The sequence below is a fragment of the Phacochoerus africanus genome, chromosome 1 (assembly GCF_016906955.1).
Source record: "Phacochoerus africanus isolate WHEZ1 chromosome 1, ROS_Pafr_v1, whole genome shotgun sequence".
In the NCBI taxonomy this organism is placed as follows: domain Eukaryota; kingdom Metazoa; phylum Chordata; class Mammalia; order Artiodactyla; family Suidae; genus Phacochoerus; species Phacochoerus africanus.
In genome coordinates, this window is record NC_062544.1 from 112,403,496 (window position 1) to 112,421,604 (window position 18,109).

At 49.3% G+C, this 18,109-nt stretch overlaps 1 protein-coding gene across 12 annotated transcripts in view; it reads left to right on the plus strand.

Annotated features, from left to right (window-relative positions):
• Positions 1–10,120, plus strand: part of DAG1 (dystroglycan 1) — a 59,329-nt gene extending 49,209 nt beyond the window's left edge. For all 12 annotated transcript variants that reach the window (XM_047774344.1, XM_047774390.1, XM_047774367.1 and 9 more), the window contains one exon: positions 5,322–10,120. In XM_047774344.1, coding sequence (XP_047630300.1) covers positions 5,322–7,721 — 2,400 coding nt within the window. In that variant the 3' untranslated portion in view covers positions 7,722–10,120. The remainder of the gene's footprint in view (positions 1–5,321) is intronic.
• The last annotated feature ends 7,989 nt before the right edge of the window (positions 10,121–18,109 follow it).

Here is an 18,109-nt window from a genome sequence, read left to right on the forward strand (position 1 = left end):
GTGAGAAATGGCTTGGGGAAGGTAGCCTTTAATCTAGGAAGGCTGTTGTGTTATTTGTTCAATAAAATTATTTGTAGGAAAAGAAACTTGGGTTTTCTTGATTTTAGAAGCCAATGGTCATATAATTAATTTGACCCTAGTAAGAGTCCAGCTTCTCAGTTTTGTCTGTCAGCTATGCCTAGCTGGCTGGCTGAGATTGTAGGCAGCAAACCTGCTCTTCGATGAGGGACTAAGTAATAGAAGCTCCTCTGTGTATTTGTTCTTCATCCAGGTGTGGAAGGATACTGATTTGAGGCAAGAGACTTTACTTGTGTTGCATGGTGTTTAGCATAGGTGCCATATCTTTAACAAACCAAGTGTTTGACGGTCTACTGTGCAAGAGAAGACTCTAGCAAAGCAGTCGGAGAGAATGTCTGAGGACTGAACAGGAAGTCAGTTATTAGTTGTCTATTAGTATATTGACTGAGGAGTGACCAAACCCTTCACATTTGGCAGTTCCCCAGTCATTGGTCATGAGGATTAATTGTTGGCGTCACTGTGCAGGTAGTCTTTAGAACTTTTGTGTCTGCCCAGGTTTTGTGGTTTTGATTCTTAATGTTTTGGGATATACTTTATGTATCAAGATTTTTAAAATTGGGTATGTGCCTGTTTGAGATCTTGTTTTCCTTAGTGCTGGACTTATTTACTTTCCATCTCAGAAACATGTTCTCTTTGAGGGTTGCTAAAACTGGGAAGATTTTTGGGTCTTTCTGGGTGGCCTGTGCTCTCAAATTAGGCTTCCTCCTGCAGTTTCCACCTGCTGCAGGTGTTCCTATTGCCTGAGGACTCCTTTCCAAGACAGTTGCTTTATCAGGTCAGCAGGCCTTGCAGCCCACAACTCCAAGCCACTGTTGGTATTTAATGATGGAGGGCCAGTTGACTTGAAACCCTGGGGAAGTTCCGTGGCCAGGACAGCTTGTCACTCCAAATGCATGAACTGGTGCTATGAGTACATCACACAGAGCTCTGATTCCTGCTTCTTTCCTACCATTCTGAGCCTGGCAGTCCTTAGAAGTGTTTGTTGTGGGTGGTTACAGTACAGCTAGGACAGAAATTTCTATATGAGTAAACCAAGGATTCTAGGGATAGTCAGAATTTCATGTGAAAATATGCCAGGATCAAGCACACCTGTTTTAGATTTAGAGGCTGGCTTTGGGCTGTCACCTGCAGCAAGTTCTCCTTGCTTCCCTATGCACTTCAACATTTTCGTCAACTCTTGGCAAACAGGTCTTAACAGGTAAAAGTTGCTCAGGGTCCCCAGCCTTGGCCTTATTCCCATATAGGATCTTGCTTGGCCGCCTCTTCCTGTGGCCTCTCCACTTCCCTTTGATGCTCTGAGTTTCTGCTTTCGGGTATGAACAAGGCCTCAGTGTAAGTTGGGTCCAAGTCCATTTGGGAAGGATGACTGGGGAGTGGAGCCTTGGCATGCCCTGGGCCCATTTCTGCAGCAGCCTCAACAATGTGTACTGTGTCCTCTCAGCCCACAGGGGCGGGTGGGGAATGAGCACTGACAGAGTCCAGAGTGTTCCTGGCCCTGTGATCGTACAAGGTTGGCATCTTTTCCCGCTTTTTACATATGAGAAAATGGGCTGAGATTGGATCAAGCCTCAGACTGCCTGGAGCTGGAATTTAACGAAGAGCTCCTGGAGATGGAGCTTCCCTTGGGTAGGCTGTTGATGAGTACTGGCTTGTCATGGCACTGTGTCTCTTAGAAGGAACTTTTATATCCCACTTCATTCACCCTTAGAGCCTGAGAGGAAAAGTAGTCTAGAGCCTGGGAGTTTTGAAAGCCGGGGAGGATGTCTGGAGTTCCCATGGGCTGAGAGGCTCATGCTTTGTCACAGCAGAGCAGATGTTGCATCCCAGAGCATTTTCTCACTGAGTGCCTTTGAGAGGGATGGGCTGCTAGTGGAGTCCGGGACACTGTCAGACCTTCAGGCATGTTGTGACTTCCCACCTCAGAGGCTTTCCCCAAATGGCCTTGAAAATGCAGAGATGCCAGCTTATTTGTGACTTGGCTAGGTTTCTTGTGGAACTCAGATTTGTTTTGCTTCCTGTGTCCCTTCTCTTAAAATGAATCATTGCCAACCAAAGTGCTGCCTGGGCCTGATGTACCCAGTACCAGGATGTTCAGAGATGCATGGATTTTATTTTTTAATTTTATTTTTGTCTTTTTAGAGCTGTACCTACAGCATATGGAGGTTCCCAGGCTAGTGGTAGAATTGGAGCTACAGCTGCTGGTTTGCACCACAGCCACAGCCATGTGGGATCAAGCCACATCTGCGACCTCCACCACAGCTCATGGCAACAGTTCCCACTGAGCAGGGCCAGGGATTGAACCTACATCCCCATGGATGCTAGTCAGATTCAGTTCCGCGGAGCCATGATGGGAACTCCAAAGAGACGCATGGGTTTTAGAACGTTCAGGTTAGCACCTCTTCTTTCAGTCTGATTAGTGAGAACCCAAGACACTGGATACTGTTGGCTTCAGGGCTGCAGGTCCAAGTTGAATGCCTGACCAGTAGCCAGTGCGCCAGGATCCCGAGGAGCCAGAATCTGTAGAGGGGAAGGCAGGTATAGGTTGGAATGATTTGGCGCTTTTTTCGTCATGGCTTATCCCAAATGTCTATAAAGCTGTAGGTGGACCCCCAGTGAAATAATTTGTTTCAGTAACCAAAATAGAGCCACCAGTTCTGCTCTTTCATCTCCCAGTTTGAGATTGAGCATTTTCTTTAATGTTTGTTATTTATGTTACATTATTAATACGTTATATAATGTTACTTGGCATAGTTGAAATAAGTGTATATTTTCTAAAACTGGCTGTGTGAGAGCCTTGGCCAAGAGTGGCCTGGGTTTATTCCTTAGGAAATGTCTGACAACAGAACTGTGGCTGTTGGGGTCAGCAGAGTAGGAAGTGAGCCAGGCAGGGGAGCTAGAGGAGGTGGGGGCCCTCGTCTGTTTTCTCTGTTATAAAGTGCTCTTACGTAGCTGGGACAGACTTGAAAAAGCACTGGGGCTGCTTACTCATCTCTCCTGATGGAACACACAGGGCTGGGTACACACAGGCCTAACTGGCTGGCAATTCAGGCATATCCCATGGGCCTAGCTAGCCACTTGGCACCCACCTCTGGAGCGTCTCTTAGTCTCTCTTGGTCCTGTTTAGTCTTTTCTAGGTGGCGTCTGCTTGGTTGACTTTATTCAGAGCTCCATACTAGACCCTCCTGTTCTCCTTTGTCTGCCTGCACTCTTCCAGGTGTAGTCATTGGGATGGAGTGGGATTAAGAGAAATACCCTTGGGAGGCTGGAGACCTGGGTCCACATACTGACTCACCTGCTCTGCCTCTCAGGACTGTAGTTCCTACCCCACATCTATAAAACATCTCATGTTTCCCTTGACTTCTCCATTTGGCCTTACATCTTGGCTTCACATTTTTTGCAAAACAAGAGCATTCAGCCTTTGCTTTATATGTTTATATGTGGATATGGAAGTTTTTGTATTTAATATAATTGAACTGAAAAAAATTTAAAGCATAGGTTTTTCAGTCAAAGCAGTTGTAGTAAGTGTTTTTTTTAGCTAAAAAAGATTGTAAAGGAAGAAGAGAACATATTTAGTATTTTTCATGGATTTGAAGACAGACACCCATGTTTACAGTCATTTTACCGTTTCAGATGTTGGCTGTGTTTTCAGTGAATGGTGAGTGACAGGATGGAAGATTCTTGGTGGTGCATTAATTAGATGGTTGTGCACCCTAGAGTTGATGGAATGTGGTGTCACAAAAGAAACACTGTTCATAGACCCTCAGTGAACTCAACGGCTCAAAGAGCAAGTACTGAAGGACAACTCCTCATAATGTCATGTCTTCTTATGGCTTTTTGCTGCAGATAGGAAATCTGTTTTTTTGGGGCAGTAAATATCTGGTCCCCGATAAAGTTGATAGAATGGCATGCCACCTGGACACCTGGATCCTAGCTGGGAAAATTAGGTAAAAGTTCAGGGTTTCCTCCTCAATCACTCAGGCACCTGGCTCTTGGCAAGATGAAGCCTGAGGAACCAGAGCCCCTGGGGAACCCAGTAGGCGTAGCTCTGCCCTTCCTGCCACAGAGAAGGCCATTCCTGTCCCTCTGCTGATAAGCAGTGACTGGGCTGGGGCTGGCAGTAAGACATGCCCTCTATTGACCAGTGTCTCTGGACTTGATGGACAGGACAGTGGAGCTGAGAGTGCCTCAGGCAGACTAGGGTCTCCACCTTTCTTGCTTTGGGCGCAGGAATGGGTGTTTCCTGAAAGTGAGAGTAGTCATAGATGGGGCCTGAGCAAGGGACAAGTCTTGTTTCCCTGTTGTCAGCTGATGGTGGAAGTTTTTATTGCTTCATTCCCTTAGAAGCTTTATATATTACCAGTCATGCCGCTGTGGAAAAGGACTTCTACCCTGAAATAAGTCTGCAGGGTGCTATTGGGTGGAAAAGGAGATGAGCTCCCAAGGCCTGCCTCTGTGCATCGGCTTTGAGGGAAGAGGTAAGCTCTGTCAGTTTCCCAGGCTTAGTTGCCTACAGAATTCTCTTTTAGAGATACTGGAGCTTCTTGTAATGCCTTTGATAAACAGTCTTAGAATAAATGTTTCCATTCCTCTACTCTGGGCATTGCAGTTTTTCTTGAGGTTTGAAAAGCAGGATTAATTAAGACATTAGATACAGCTAACCAAAAGTGCCCCACTAAACTTGAATGTAACGGGGTGGTTATAAAATGAGTCATTTGGGAGCATTGAATTGTCTGTGCACCCAGACCTGTGTGTATTTCCACTTCTGGGCAGGGAAGACACTCTAGGCCAGGCATGTGACTTAATAAGCAAAGTTGCGGTGTCTGCGGAGGGCAGGGGAGAAGTCTGAGGCGAGGTCGGAAGGGGGTGCTGAGGGATGAGGCACTTGAGCTTGATTCTGCAGGCAGAGTGGATGAGTGGGTGGCAGGGCCTGTCATTGGTGTAAAAGCCAGTAACATTCTTGAGCTCCATGGCATCAGTTCTCTGGGATGAGGCTTGTGTTTGAGTGCCAGCACTGCTGTCTCCCCACTGTGTGCTTGAGTGAATCATTTGCCTTCCATGCTAGCCCTGGCACCCCCAGTCTTTTATGACAGGCAAATGAATTTCAGGACAGAGGGGTTGGTTCCTTCAACAGGAATTCTGGAGTGTGCTCCAGGCCTGTCGCACAGTTCAGTGGTTAACTGTTGTGAATCTTTTCAGGTTATGCAGTGACAGTAGCACTTAATTCACGTTAACATCTCTTACAGGTGTCAGCAGCAGGGAAGGAGGCCTTACCATCATGGCTGCACTGGGACCCCCAGAGGCACACCCTGGAGGGTCTCCCTCTTGACACTGATAAGGGTGTGCATTACATTTCGGTGAGCGCTGCACGGCTGGGAGCCAACGGGAGCCACGTCCTCCAGACTTCAAGTGTGTTCTCTATCGAGGTCTATCCTGAAGACCACAGTGAGCCACAGTCTGTGCGAGCAGCGTCACCAGATCCGGGCGAGGTGGTGTCATCTGTCTGTGCTGCTGATGAGCCTGTGACTGTCCTGACAGTAATTCTGGATGCTGACCTCACCAAGATGATCCCAAAGCAAAGGCTCGACCTTCTGCAGAGAATGCAGAGCTTCTCAGAAGTGGAGCTTCACAATATGAAGTTGGTGCCAGTGGTGAACAATAGACTCTTTGACATGTCAGCCTTCATGGCTGGCCCGGGAAATGCGAAAAAAGTGATAGAGAATGGGGCCCTGCTCTCCTGGAAGCTAGGCTGCTCCCTGAACCAGAATAGTGTGCCTGACATTCATGGTGTGGAGGTCCCTGCCAGGGAGGGTGCTATGTCTGCCCAGCTCGGCTACCCTGTGGTGGGTTGGCACATTGCCAACAAGAAGCCCCCTCTCCCAAAACGCATCCGGAGGCAGATCCATGCCACACCCACACCTGTCACTGCCATTGGGCCCCCAACCACAGCCATCCAGGAGCCACCTTCCAGGATTGTTCCCACCCCCACATCTCCAGCCATTGCTCCTCCAACTGAGACCATGACTCCCCCAGTTAGGGATCCTGTTCCTGGGAAGCCCACAGTCACCATTCGGACTCGAGGTGCCATTATTCAGACCCCAACCCTCGGCCCCATTCAGCCCACTCGGGTGTCAGAAGCAGGCACCACAGTCCCTGGCCATATCCGCCCAACAATGACCATTCCTGGCTACTTGGAGCCCACGGCGGTTGCTACCCCTCCTACACCTACCACCAAGAAGCCACGAGTATCCACACCCAAACCAGCCACACCTTCTACTGACTCTTCAACCACCACAACTCGAAGGCCAACCAAGAAGCCGCGGACACCCCGACCGGTGCCTCGGGTCACCACCAAAGCACCCATCACCAGATTGGAAACTGCCTCCCCGCCTACTCGCATCCGCACCACTACCAGTGGGCTGCCCCGTGGAGAGCCCAACCAGCGCCCAGAGCTTAAGAACCACATTGACAGGGTAGATGCCTGGGTTGGCACCTACTTTGAGGTGAAGATCCCATCAGACACTTTCTATGACAATGAGGACACCACCACTGATAAGCTGAAGCTGACCTTGAAGCTTCGGGAGCAGCAGTTGGTAGGTGAGAAGTCTTGGGTACAGTTCAACAGCAATAGCCAGCTCATGTATGGCCTGCCCGACAGCAGCCACGTGGGCAAGCACGAGTATTTTATGCATGCCACAGATAAGGGGGGCCTGTCAGCTGTGGATGCCTTCGAGATCCATGTCCACAGGCGCCCTCAAGGGGACAGAGCTCCTGCACGATTCACAGCCAAGTTTGTGGGTGACCCAACACCAGTAGTGAATGACATCCACAAGAAGATTGCTCTGGTGAAGAAGCTGGCCTTCGCCTTTGGGGACCGCAACTGCAGCACCATCACTCTGCAGAACATCACCCGGGGCTCCATTGTGGTGGAATGGACCAACAACACCCTGCCCCTGGAGCCCTGCCCCAAGGAGCAGATCACAGGGCTGAGCCGGAGGATTGCTGAGGATGATGGCAAACCTCGGGCTGCCTTCTCCAATGCCTTGGAGCCTGACTTCAAGGCCATGAGCATTGCTGTGACAGGCTCTGGCAGCTGTCGGCATCTACAGTTTGTCCCCGTGGCGCCACCTAAGAGGGTGCCCTCAGAGGCACCACCCACAGAGGTGCCAGATAGGGACCCTGAGAAGAGCAGCGAGGATGATGTCTACCTGCACACTGTCATCCCAGCCGTGGTGGTTGCAGCCATCCTGCTCATTGCTGGTATCATTGCCATGATCTGCTATCGTAAGAAGCGGAAGGGCAAGCTCACCCTTGAGGACCAGGCCACCTTCATCAAGAAGGGGGTGCCAATCATCTTTGCAGATGAGCTGGATGACTCCAAGCCCCCACCCTCCTCCAGCATGCCACTTATCCTGCAGGAGGAAAAAGCTCCCCTCCCCCCTCCTGAGTACCCCAACCAGAGCGTGCCCGAGACCACTCCTCTGAACCAGGACACCATGGGAGAGTACACACCTCTGCGGGATGAGGATCCCAATGCACCTCCCTACCAGCCTCCGCCTCCCTTCACAGCCCCCATGGAGGGCAAGGGCTCCCGTCCTAAGAACATGACCCCATACCGGTCGCCCCCTCCATACGTCCCCCCTTAACCCACAAGCGCCTGGGTGGAGGCAGGGGTAGGGCAGGGCCCTGGAGACAACATGGTGTTGTCTGTGGAGACCGGTGGCCTGCAGACCATTGCCTACCAGGAGCCGACACCTGATCTAGCACACACTGACACACATGGGGCCTGGACAAGCCCGCCCTCTCTGGTCCTCCTAAACCCCAAAGCAACTGGAGAGACTTTGGGGACATTTTTACTTTTATTTTTTGCCTAACAGCTTTTTGTTTGTTCATAGAAAATTCTTCGCTGCGTTTTTGATGGCTGGCTCTGAAAGCACCATTTGGAGTAGAGGTAGATGGAGGGAGCGAGGAACCGTGAATGAACTTGCAGGCAGTGCTGGGTGGCCTCCCGGCTCTCTGCGTTTTGCCTTTAACACTAACTGTACTGTTTTTTCTATTCACGTGTGTCTAGCTGCAGGATGTAACATGGAAAACAGTAGCTAAAGATTAAATTCAAAGGACTTTCAGAAGTTAAGATTAAGTTTTTACATTTAATCTGCTGTTTACCTAAACTTGTATGTATAATTTTTGGGTGGGTATGGGAAATTGCTTTGCTAAAAATAAGCTCCCAGGGTGTTTCAAACTTAGAGAAGACCAAGGGGACAGTATTTTTTATCAAAGGAATCCTATTTTTTCACACTACGTAAACTTGGTTGCTCTGATACCCCAGAGCCTGACTGGGGGCCTCCTGGCCCTGGCTCAGGGGCCAGGGCCCTGGTGCTGGGCTTGCTGTCCCACTGTTGCCAGGGGCTGAAAGCTAGAGGGGCCTCTCAGGCCATGGACATCCACACCCCCACCCCATGCATGCACGGCCCACCACCAAGGGGTCTTCATTTCCATGGAAAAGGGACTCCAAGAGGCAGTGGTGGCCGTAGCCTCCAACCTAGGTGCTCCAGGGTGGGCCAGCTGCTCATGGGGGTGCCTGGGGAGGTCGAAGGACTCGACCACATCAACCTGTTTTCTTTTACCCTTCTGTGTGGTCCCCCCCACCCCATCCTAAAAGGAATATCATGGTTTTTGAGACACTCAGTGGGGGACATTTTGGTGAAGATGCAATATTTTTATGTCATGTGATGCTCTTTCCTCACTTGACCTTGGCCACTTTGTCCCAATAGTCCACAGCCCCACCCTGACCACCCCACACCTCTTCTCTGGCGCTCTAGTCCCAGGCCTGAATGGCTGGGAAAGGTCTGGTGGCTAGGGAGGAATGCCAGCAATATAGTTCATAGTAAAAATCTGTGGGCTCTCAAAGCTAATTTTTTACTAAAGTTTTTATACAGCCTCAAATTGTTTTATTAAAAAAAAAAGATAAAAATGGTGATGCTTACAGCAGTTTGTACAAGCTCTTAGTGTTGATTCCATGGAACTGACGGCTTTGCTCTTTGCGATTCCACCCCCCACCCCCACTTCTTTCCTAATGGTTTAAATTTCGGAATTACACTGGGGCTTCTTTTGCCTTTTTTAGCAGAACGTCGGTCCATCCATCTGCATCTCTGTCCCATGACTCAGGGGCACCCACTCTGCTTTGATTCTCCTCCTTTGGAAGAAACCATTTTGAGCATGACTTTTCTTGATGTCTGAAGAGTTATTTTGGGTACCTTTTAGGGAGGAATGCCTTTTGCAATAATGTATCCCTTCCATAATCTGTAGGTGGGTGGGTGGACCCAGGCTCCCTTTGCACGCCAAGCAGCTACTTCTAAGCCATATTGACTGTTTTGCAGAAGATTCGAGTGTGCTGCCTCAGGAGGGGAGGGACGGTCAGAGTGGAGAGGTCTCTACCCTGACTTTCTTTGGAGGGTGTTCCCCCTTGCTCCTCTCCCACAGGGCCTCTCTCCTGCCTGGATCTCCAGTAGGGGGAGCAGTGCCCTGGTGTGGGGAGCCTGTAGAGGAGGGCTCGGTGGGCCTTGTACCTCCAAGCCCTGATCCAAGCCAGAGTTTCCCTAATGCCCCAGAGTCAGGAGCACAAGCAGGGTCTGACCTGGTCAGATTGTGTTTGATGACCTCCTCAAAAAATAAACAATTCCCAGTGTTCCAGGTGAGGGCTTTGAAAGGCCTTCCAAATAGCTCCGTTGCCCTTAGCAACCCCAGCATTGGGCACTGCCACGCAGAGAAGTGGCTGGCCCAGAATGGCCTGTTACCATAGCAACAGGAGGCGATGGGGCAGTGAACAGAATAACAGCAACAATGCCCTTGCAGGCAGCCTCCTCCCCTGATCGCCCAGCTGGCAATGGTCATTGGACTCTGTGAGACAGAGAGCCAATCTCACATTCAAGTGTTCACCAACCACTGATGTGTTTTTATTTCCTTCTATATGATTTTAAGATGTGTTTTCTGCGTTCTGTATAGAAACATATCGAACTAAATAAAAGCAGTGTCTTTATTACAATGCCATTGCCTCCAAGCATCTATTACCCTGGCCCCTACACGACATGAGTATAGGGTGGGACTAGAGTCCATGGGACAGAGGGAAAGGGGACCCAGCTAGGCTCACTCAGAGGTGGCCTTTGAGCAGCTGACCAGATAGCCTTCACAGCCTCACCATTTCTGTGCTTCTGGGAGGAATGGATGTGTGCAGCAGAAGCTCTGTCAAACAATGAGCTCTCCTTAGCACGTCTTATGCCTGAGCCAGCTGAGACAGATCTTGAGCTTCAGTTTCCTCGTCTGTGATGGGGGAGAGGGATGGGCAGAAAATCCAGTGAGACTGGGTGGGAGGGGAGGATGGTGGGAGAGGTCTTGCTGAAGGTTGTCTGCTCCAGAGTGGGTTGACTCCTGCAGTTCCTAGACAGGGGTCCTTCAGTCTGGGCCCCCTGCACATGACCTTGGGTTAAGGCTGGCCCTCTCCCAAGCAGTCTAAAGGCAGGTTTGGCCCTTGCCTTGGAGTGGGGAGAAGGGGAGAATGGTTTCTGGCCAGGCTATTCTGCCTTCTTTGGGCCTATAGATTCTGGGGGCCTGCCCCTAAGTACCCTGCCTGGGACAGAAAGACCAGCTGGGTAGGCTTAGCATGACTTAGTCCCCAGGAAGGGGCAGGTTTTCCTGGGACACTGCCCAGGGTGCCGGAGGCAGGGGATGCAGCAGCTATGTTTTCAGAGGCAGGATTGGGGCCATTGGTCACAGAACAACTGATGCCTCTAACGGGCCTCACTCCCACCCCCACAGAGTCCTCACCATCTCTACCTATAGCCCTCAGGCTGCTGCTCTGCCCACAACCTTCAAGACCCAGAGCTGAGAGATTGGTCCTGTACTGCAGATAAAACTGAATCCCAGAGTGGGGAGCTGAAGGTCAAACAATTACTTGTGGCATACCAATACTGATAAATACCAGGAAAAGCTGTCCTCAGTACAGAGTTAGGGGACACATACCTCATACCTCACCCCCTAGACCTAGCAGCAGGAGCCTGGGATATGACCCTGCCCTTTGCTTTCTTGGCCTCAAGAAGTTGTTTAATACCTAATCTGAAGCCATGGGGTTATGAGTGGATTCACTGTCCTGTACTCTAGTAAAGGGATTTCTGGTTTCAGCAGAGAATGTATGGTCAGTAGAATAGGAAGAAACCACAAGGGCCTCTGGCCTCTGTCCTGCCCTACTCTTCTTTGGGAATATCTGACATTTGGCCTGGCGGACCCCTGACCTGCAGCACTCCTGCCAGGTCTCTGTGACCTCTCCTTGTAGGAGACAGATAGGGAATGTCTACTCAGATTTTTCAAGCTAGAGAGGGCAGTGTAGGAAAGGGGCAGAAACAATGGGACACAGTGGAGAAGGGGAGAGGGAGCTGTCAGACCCACAGAAATATGCATTCGCCTGTGCTTCTGACCCAGAACAAATTCCCATGAACCTTTTGGCCTGGCTTCCCCATCTGTGAAGTGGGGACAGCACTGGTCTCCAAGGGATTCTGAGGAACCCTGGGGACTACGGGATGGAATCAGGATAACAAGTCACCCCCAACACATCTGCCTGTAAAAGGGACAAGAGAAGCCAAGGAGGCTAGAGGATTCCTCTGTCTCTCCTGGTATAAAGGCATTGCTTTGGGCCAAGATCCTTGGGCCAGGATGATGGCCAGGGAATATTGGGGTGTCTAGGAGCTCCTGGCTAGCCTCATCCTGTAGAATTATCATCACTTTGGTGGGAACTGGAGGCTCCACATGACTTACTTGCCTCTACTTGTTCCCAATAGGCAGAAAACCTCCTAGAACAGGCCCTTCCCTAGCTCCTCTGGAGCATGGAAGTCCCCACCCAAGCATCAGTCTTTTGAGGGTGAGCTTTATTACTATATCTGAAAAATACAAATCAGCTTATGCTTTTAAGTTAAAGCTTCCTGCTTTGCTTACCCTTCTTGATCACCATCTTGAGTCAAGGTGACTGAAGTCCAGAGGGGGCAAGGGTCCAGGTACTATGGCCAGTGAGTGGCAGGTTCAATTCTAAAGAGTGACCCCATCACTATAGGTTTTTTGAGGGTGCTGTAAAATTTTGTGCATATTGTAGAGTAGTAAAGAATTATTTGAAGCCCTCACTGGGAGATGGGGCTACCATTTCCCATAATGGGACCCGAGCAGACCCAGAGAAGATAGGGCAAGAGATTCAAAGTGAAGGTTCCCATCTTCTGGGGCTGGGGTGCTCCTGCACCTGAAGTCAGCCACTGGAGCCCTCACTAGCCCCATTGTCCTCAGCTTTGGTAGAGGAGACCCTAGTGTCTCAGCTGGAGTGAAGTTGGTCTGTTTGTGTCCCTGTGGAGGGCTCCATATGGCCAGAAGGTGCCCTTGTGTAGTTTCTGGGCAGTATTGGGGCAGCACTCAACCTTGGCTTGGCAGTGGTTCAGGTGCGCCCCACTTGAGCCCTGCAGAGAAGGCCAATTGCCTGGCTCTCTGAGCCAAAGAGGGGTCAGTGCCTGCAGGCTTCCAGGAGGTGGCGCCAGAGGCCTGGGTAAGCCTGACAGCACCACGCAAGTCCTAACGTAGGCAGGATTAAGTAACTCAGCAGGTTTGGAGAGAGTCTGGGAGGTAGGAGAGGCTCGCCATGGAAGGGTGGAACCCCGCCTAGAGCAGAGCTGAGTTGGCCCCTGGAGTGGACCGAGGCCTGGAGTAGGACGGGGCCAAGTGGAACAGTGGGTAGAGCTAAAGCTGTTGGGCCAGCTGCCCAGAGCTGCTCAGAGTTAGGCTGAGGACAGGCGGTTTAACTGGACTGATCCTTCCTTGCTCAGCTACCCTGCACAGACTCTGAGGGCATCAAGATAGATGTTGCTGGGGTTCGGAGGCTTTCTTTTCCCCTAGCAGTTCTTCGGAAAGAAGCTAGCAGGGAAGGGGGAGGGGAGTCTGGGGCCCAGGCTTCCAGATGGCTTCCATTCCTGGGGCCTCACAGGCAAACATTGAATTCGGATGTCTGTAGGCGGAACGAATAAGGAAAGATCTTTCCTTTGCGCTGTTGCTTTAGCTTTAGTACGCCTCCAGGCTTTCTGTTGTGGAGGCCAGAGTCGGGGAGCTGCCCACAGTAGGGCTTGGTTTATAGGATGCTCCCTGAGTCTCCTCTTCCTCCAGCCTGAGAGCTCCTGAGGACATGCCCTAAAGCACTGCGGATCTGGGAGGGTCCTGGATGGAAACTAGGGGTTCCAGCTGCTGTGTCCCTAGGGGGAAGACACTTGGTGCTAGAAGTAGAGAGGGATGGGTTAGCAGATGACACTTTTAATGTGGAGATGTCCTGAAGCCCAAGGAACACCTTGCCCAAAGCTGTCTCCACAGCCCTGGGCACACACTAGGACAGCAGGGGACATCCAGTTAGCAGCTGGCTGGAACTCTCAGAACCAGAGCTGAGGATACTGTTGTCTTGTGTTCTCATGGTGTTGCAGCCTCAGGCTATAGCGGGCAAAGCATGGATTTGAGACTTGCCAAAAAAGGCTGGGAACTCTGGTCAGGCCAGCTCCTTTTTCAAGGATCACTCCCCACTTCTCTCAGCACTTCTTTTTTTTTTTTTTTTTTTTGCTTTTTCTAGAGCTGCTCCCACAGCATATGGAGGTTCCCAGGCTAGGGGTCCAATCGGAGCTGTAGCCACCGGCCTACGCCAGAGCCACAGCAACGCGGGATCCGAGCCGTGTCTGCAACCTACACCACAGGTCATGGCAATGCCAGATCCTTAACCCACTGAGCAAGGCCAGGAATCCAACCCGCAACCTCATGGTTCCTAGTCGGATTTGTTAGCCACTGAGCCACGACGGGAATTCCTCTCAGCACTTCTGTAACAAAAGTCTTGGGAGAGAAAGGTGAAGAAAGGGGCTGGCTCAAGCCCACGATGGCAGGGGTAGAGAGGTCCTGTTGGGAGGTGGCAACAGCTTGTCTCTGGGTGTGCCCTGGGGAGAGGACCAGCTTTGTCCTGGATGAACTCACCCTCAGGAATATATCTGCCTGATTGGGCTGGGCAAGGAGCTGGGCTTGGGGGATGCTGAAGGGAATGGAATCCTCCTCTTGTTTGAGAAGCACATGGTGTGTATGTGTCTAGTGCGAAGGCCAGCTCTGCATTCCTGTGTCCAGTACAGTGATTATAGTGCAAATGAGAGGCTGAAGAGGCATCCGCTGTGACCCCAACGGCTCTGACACAGCAGCCACTATGCCTCCCTCCCAAGGCTTGCCCTCGGTCTCAGGCAGCACAATCAGCTTACTCCTGGACCTCTAGTCTCCTCAGAGAAGCCTTGGGCCAGGCAGGGCTAGAAGAGGAACACAGCCATCCTGAGTCCCAGGAAGATCCCTGGAGCAGATTTGGGGTTGGGGGAGGACTTGGTTTGAATGAGCAAAGATTTGGGGAGGGAGGGCTCCAGAGAAACACATGGCCTTTCTGCTATCTGGTGGCAAACGGAGGATGTCCTTTGTTCGGCCTTGCTAGAATTCATTAGTCTACTCTGTCAGCTCATGGTCAGAAAAACCACCTGATGCTCAGACCATGCCTGCCAGCCAGAGGAGTTATTAATACACAACTAGCAGTGGTAACCCAGATTTTCTGTCCAACTGATACCCACTGCTACCCAGCCCAGAACCTGGGGAAACCTGAATGTGACTCCAGCCCTCACAGGCTGGCCTGGTGATGCTTTGGCCACACACAGAGCTGCAGGTGATGACAGCGGTTGATGACAGTGGTTCTGCATGGAGGGCCAGCAGTCAAGCCATCCAGATTTAGGGCCTGCTTTGAGCAGAATGGGAGACAAAGGCCAGACTTGGAGATTACAAGGTCAGTGAGGGTAGAAGAGAGTCAACAGTGTTGATTTCTGCTGCATCCTTAGGGCCTAGCATGATGCTGTCTATGTCCTAGGACTCAACAGTGCCAAATTTAACTTAAATTTAACCAAGTTGAATTTAACTGAATTGAAATCATCCATCCTCATAGAGGTCTAAGGGACTGTGGACCATGGACCTTTCTACTTGCTATAGGGTTTTGTTTCACAGACCTGTTTTATTCTGTCCATCTTTCCTGGAAGGGAGGAGCTCTTCCAGTGGCTCCTGGAAGCTTCCTGGGTTTGCTCTCTCATAATCTACTCTGACCAGGACAAAGATGAAGCTCAGTGGACAGAGTGGTTATGTCCCATGGCCTAAAATCCCTGGTTGTAAAGGGTAATTCTCAGTAATGGGCATGTATTTGCAATAGTTGAGTCATAGAGGGGTCCAGAGATAGGTTTCCTTTTATTTTTTAAAATTTATTTTTATTTTTATTTTTCGCTTTTTAGGGCCGCACTGCCAGCATATGGAGGTTCCCAGGCTTTGGGTCAGATTGGATCTGTAGCTGCTGGCCTATGCCACAGCCATAGCAATGCAGGATCTGAGCCATGTCTTCAACCTATACCAGAGCTCACAGGAATGCCGGACCCTTAACCCATTGAGCAAGGCCAGGGATTGAACCTGCATCCTCATGGATGCTAGTCAGATTCATTAACCACTGAGCCACAATGGGAACTCCCGAGGTAGGGTCCCCATTAAAAGACTTTCTTGAAGACATGTAGGGCTGAGTTTGATGGAGGGGCTGAACTAGCTGCCCCTTCCCATGAACAGTCCGAGTCATGTTTGAAGCTCTGTTGCCTGGAGTAGGACATGTGGGCTGGTTAGGAGAGGGCATTCAGACATGAATTTCCACCTGAGCCTGTTCCCCATTCCTGCCACACACCCCCACCTCCCCATCCATGGAACAGAGGTAGTTGGAGGGAACTCCATGGAAACTGGGATTCTGGTGGGAAGGATTGCAACAGGGATTGAGGTAGCATTTTTTTTTTTATTTTCCCACTGTACAGCAAGGGGATCAAGTTATCCTTACATGTATACATTACAATTACATTTTTTCCCCACCCTTTTCTCGTTGCCAACATGAGCTATCTAGACAAAGTTCTCAATGCTATTCAGCAGGATCTCCTTGTAAATCTATTCTAAGTTGTGGCTGATAAGCCCCAAGCTCCCTATCCCTCCCACTCCCTCCCCCCTCCCATCCAGGCAGCCACAAGTCTTTCTCCAAGTCCATGATTTTCTTTTCTGAGGAGATGTTCATTGTGCTGGATAGTAGATTCCAGTTATAAGTGATATCATATGGTATTGGTCTTTGTCTTTCTGGCTCATTCACTCAGTATGGATTCTTAGTTCCATCCATGTTGCTGCAAATGGCATTATGTCATTCTTTTTTATGGCTGAGTAGTATTCCATTGTGTATATATACCACATCTTCCGAATCCAATCCTCTGTCGATGGACATTTGGGTTGTTTCCATGTCCTGGCTATTGTGAATAGTGCTGCAATGAACATGCGGGTGCATGTGCCTCTTTTAAGTAGAGTTTTGTCCGGATAGATGCCCAAGAGTGGGATTGCGGGGTCATATGGAAGTTCTATGTATAGATTTCTAAGGTATCTCCAAACTGTTCTCCATAGTGGCTGTACCAGTTTACATTCCCACCAACAGTGCAGGAGGGTTCCCTTTTCTCCACACCCCCTCCAGCACTTGTTATTTGTGGATTTATTAATGATGGCCATTCTGACTGGTGTGAGGTGGTATCCCATGGTAGTTTTGATTTGCATTTCTCTTATAATCAGCGATGTTGAGCATTTTTTCATGTGTTTGCTGGCCAGCTGTATATCTTCTTTGGAGAAATGTCTATTCAGGTCTTTTGCCCATTTTTCCATTGATTGATTGGCTTTTTTGCTGTTGGGTTGTATAAGTTGTTTATATATTCTAGAGATTAAGCCCTTGTTGGTTGCATCATTTGAAACTGTTTTCTCCCATTCTGTAAGTTGTCTTTTTGTTTTCTTTTGGGTTTCCTTTGCTGTGCAAAAGCTTTTCAGTTTGATGAGGTCCCATGGGTTTATTTTTGCTCTAATTTCTATTGCTTTGGGAGACTGACCTGAGAAAATATTCATGATGTTGATGTCAGAGAGTATTTTGCGTATGTTCTCTTCTAGGAGTTTGATGGTGTCCTGTCGTATATTTAAGTCTTTCAGCCATTTTGAGTTTATTTTTGTGCATGGTGTGAGGGTGTGTTCTAGTCTCATTGCTTTGCATGCAGCTGTCCAGGTTTCCCAGCAATGCTTGCTGAATAGACTTTCTTTTTCCCATTTTTATGTTCTTGCCTCCCTTGTCAAAGATTAATTGACCATAGGTGTTAGGGGTTTATTTCCAGGTTCTCTATTCTGTTCCATTGGTCTGTCTGTCTGTTTTGATACCAGTACCACACTGTTTTGATGACTGTGGCTTTGTAGTATTTCTTGAAGTCTGGGAGAGTTATGCCTCCTGCTTGGTTTTTGTTTCTCAGGATTGCTTTGGCGATTCTGGGTCTTTTGTGGTTCCATATAAATATTTGGATTGTTTGTTCTAGTTCTGTGAAAAATGTCATGGGTAATTTGATAGGGATTGCATTGAATCTGTAGATTGCTTTGGGTAGTATGGCCATTTTTACAATATTGATTTTTCCAATCCAGGAACATGGAATATCTTTCCATTTCTTTCCATCTTCTTTGATTTCTTTGATGAAAGTTTTATAGTTCTCGGCATATAGGTCCTTTACCTCCTTGGTCAGGTGTATTCCGAGGTATTTGATTTTGTGAGGTGCAATTTTAAAAGGTATCGTATTTTTGTATTCCTTTTCTAATATTTCATTGCTGCTATACAGAAATGCAACTGACTTCTGAATGTTAATCTTATATCCTGCTACTTTGCTGAATTTATTAATCAGTTCAGGGAGTTTTGGGGTTGAGTCCTTAGGGTTTTCTATGTATAGTATCATGTCATCTGCATACAGTGACAGTTTTATCTCTTCTCTTCCTATATGGATGCCTTTTATTTCTTTTGTTTGTCTAATTGCTGTGGCTAGGACTTCCAAAACTATGTTGAAGAGCAGCATTTTTTTTTTTAATGGCCATACCTGCA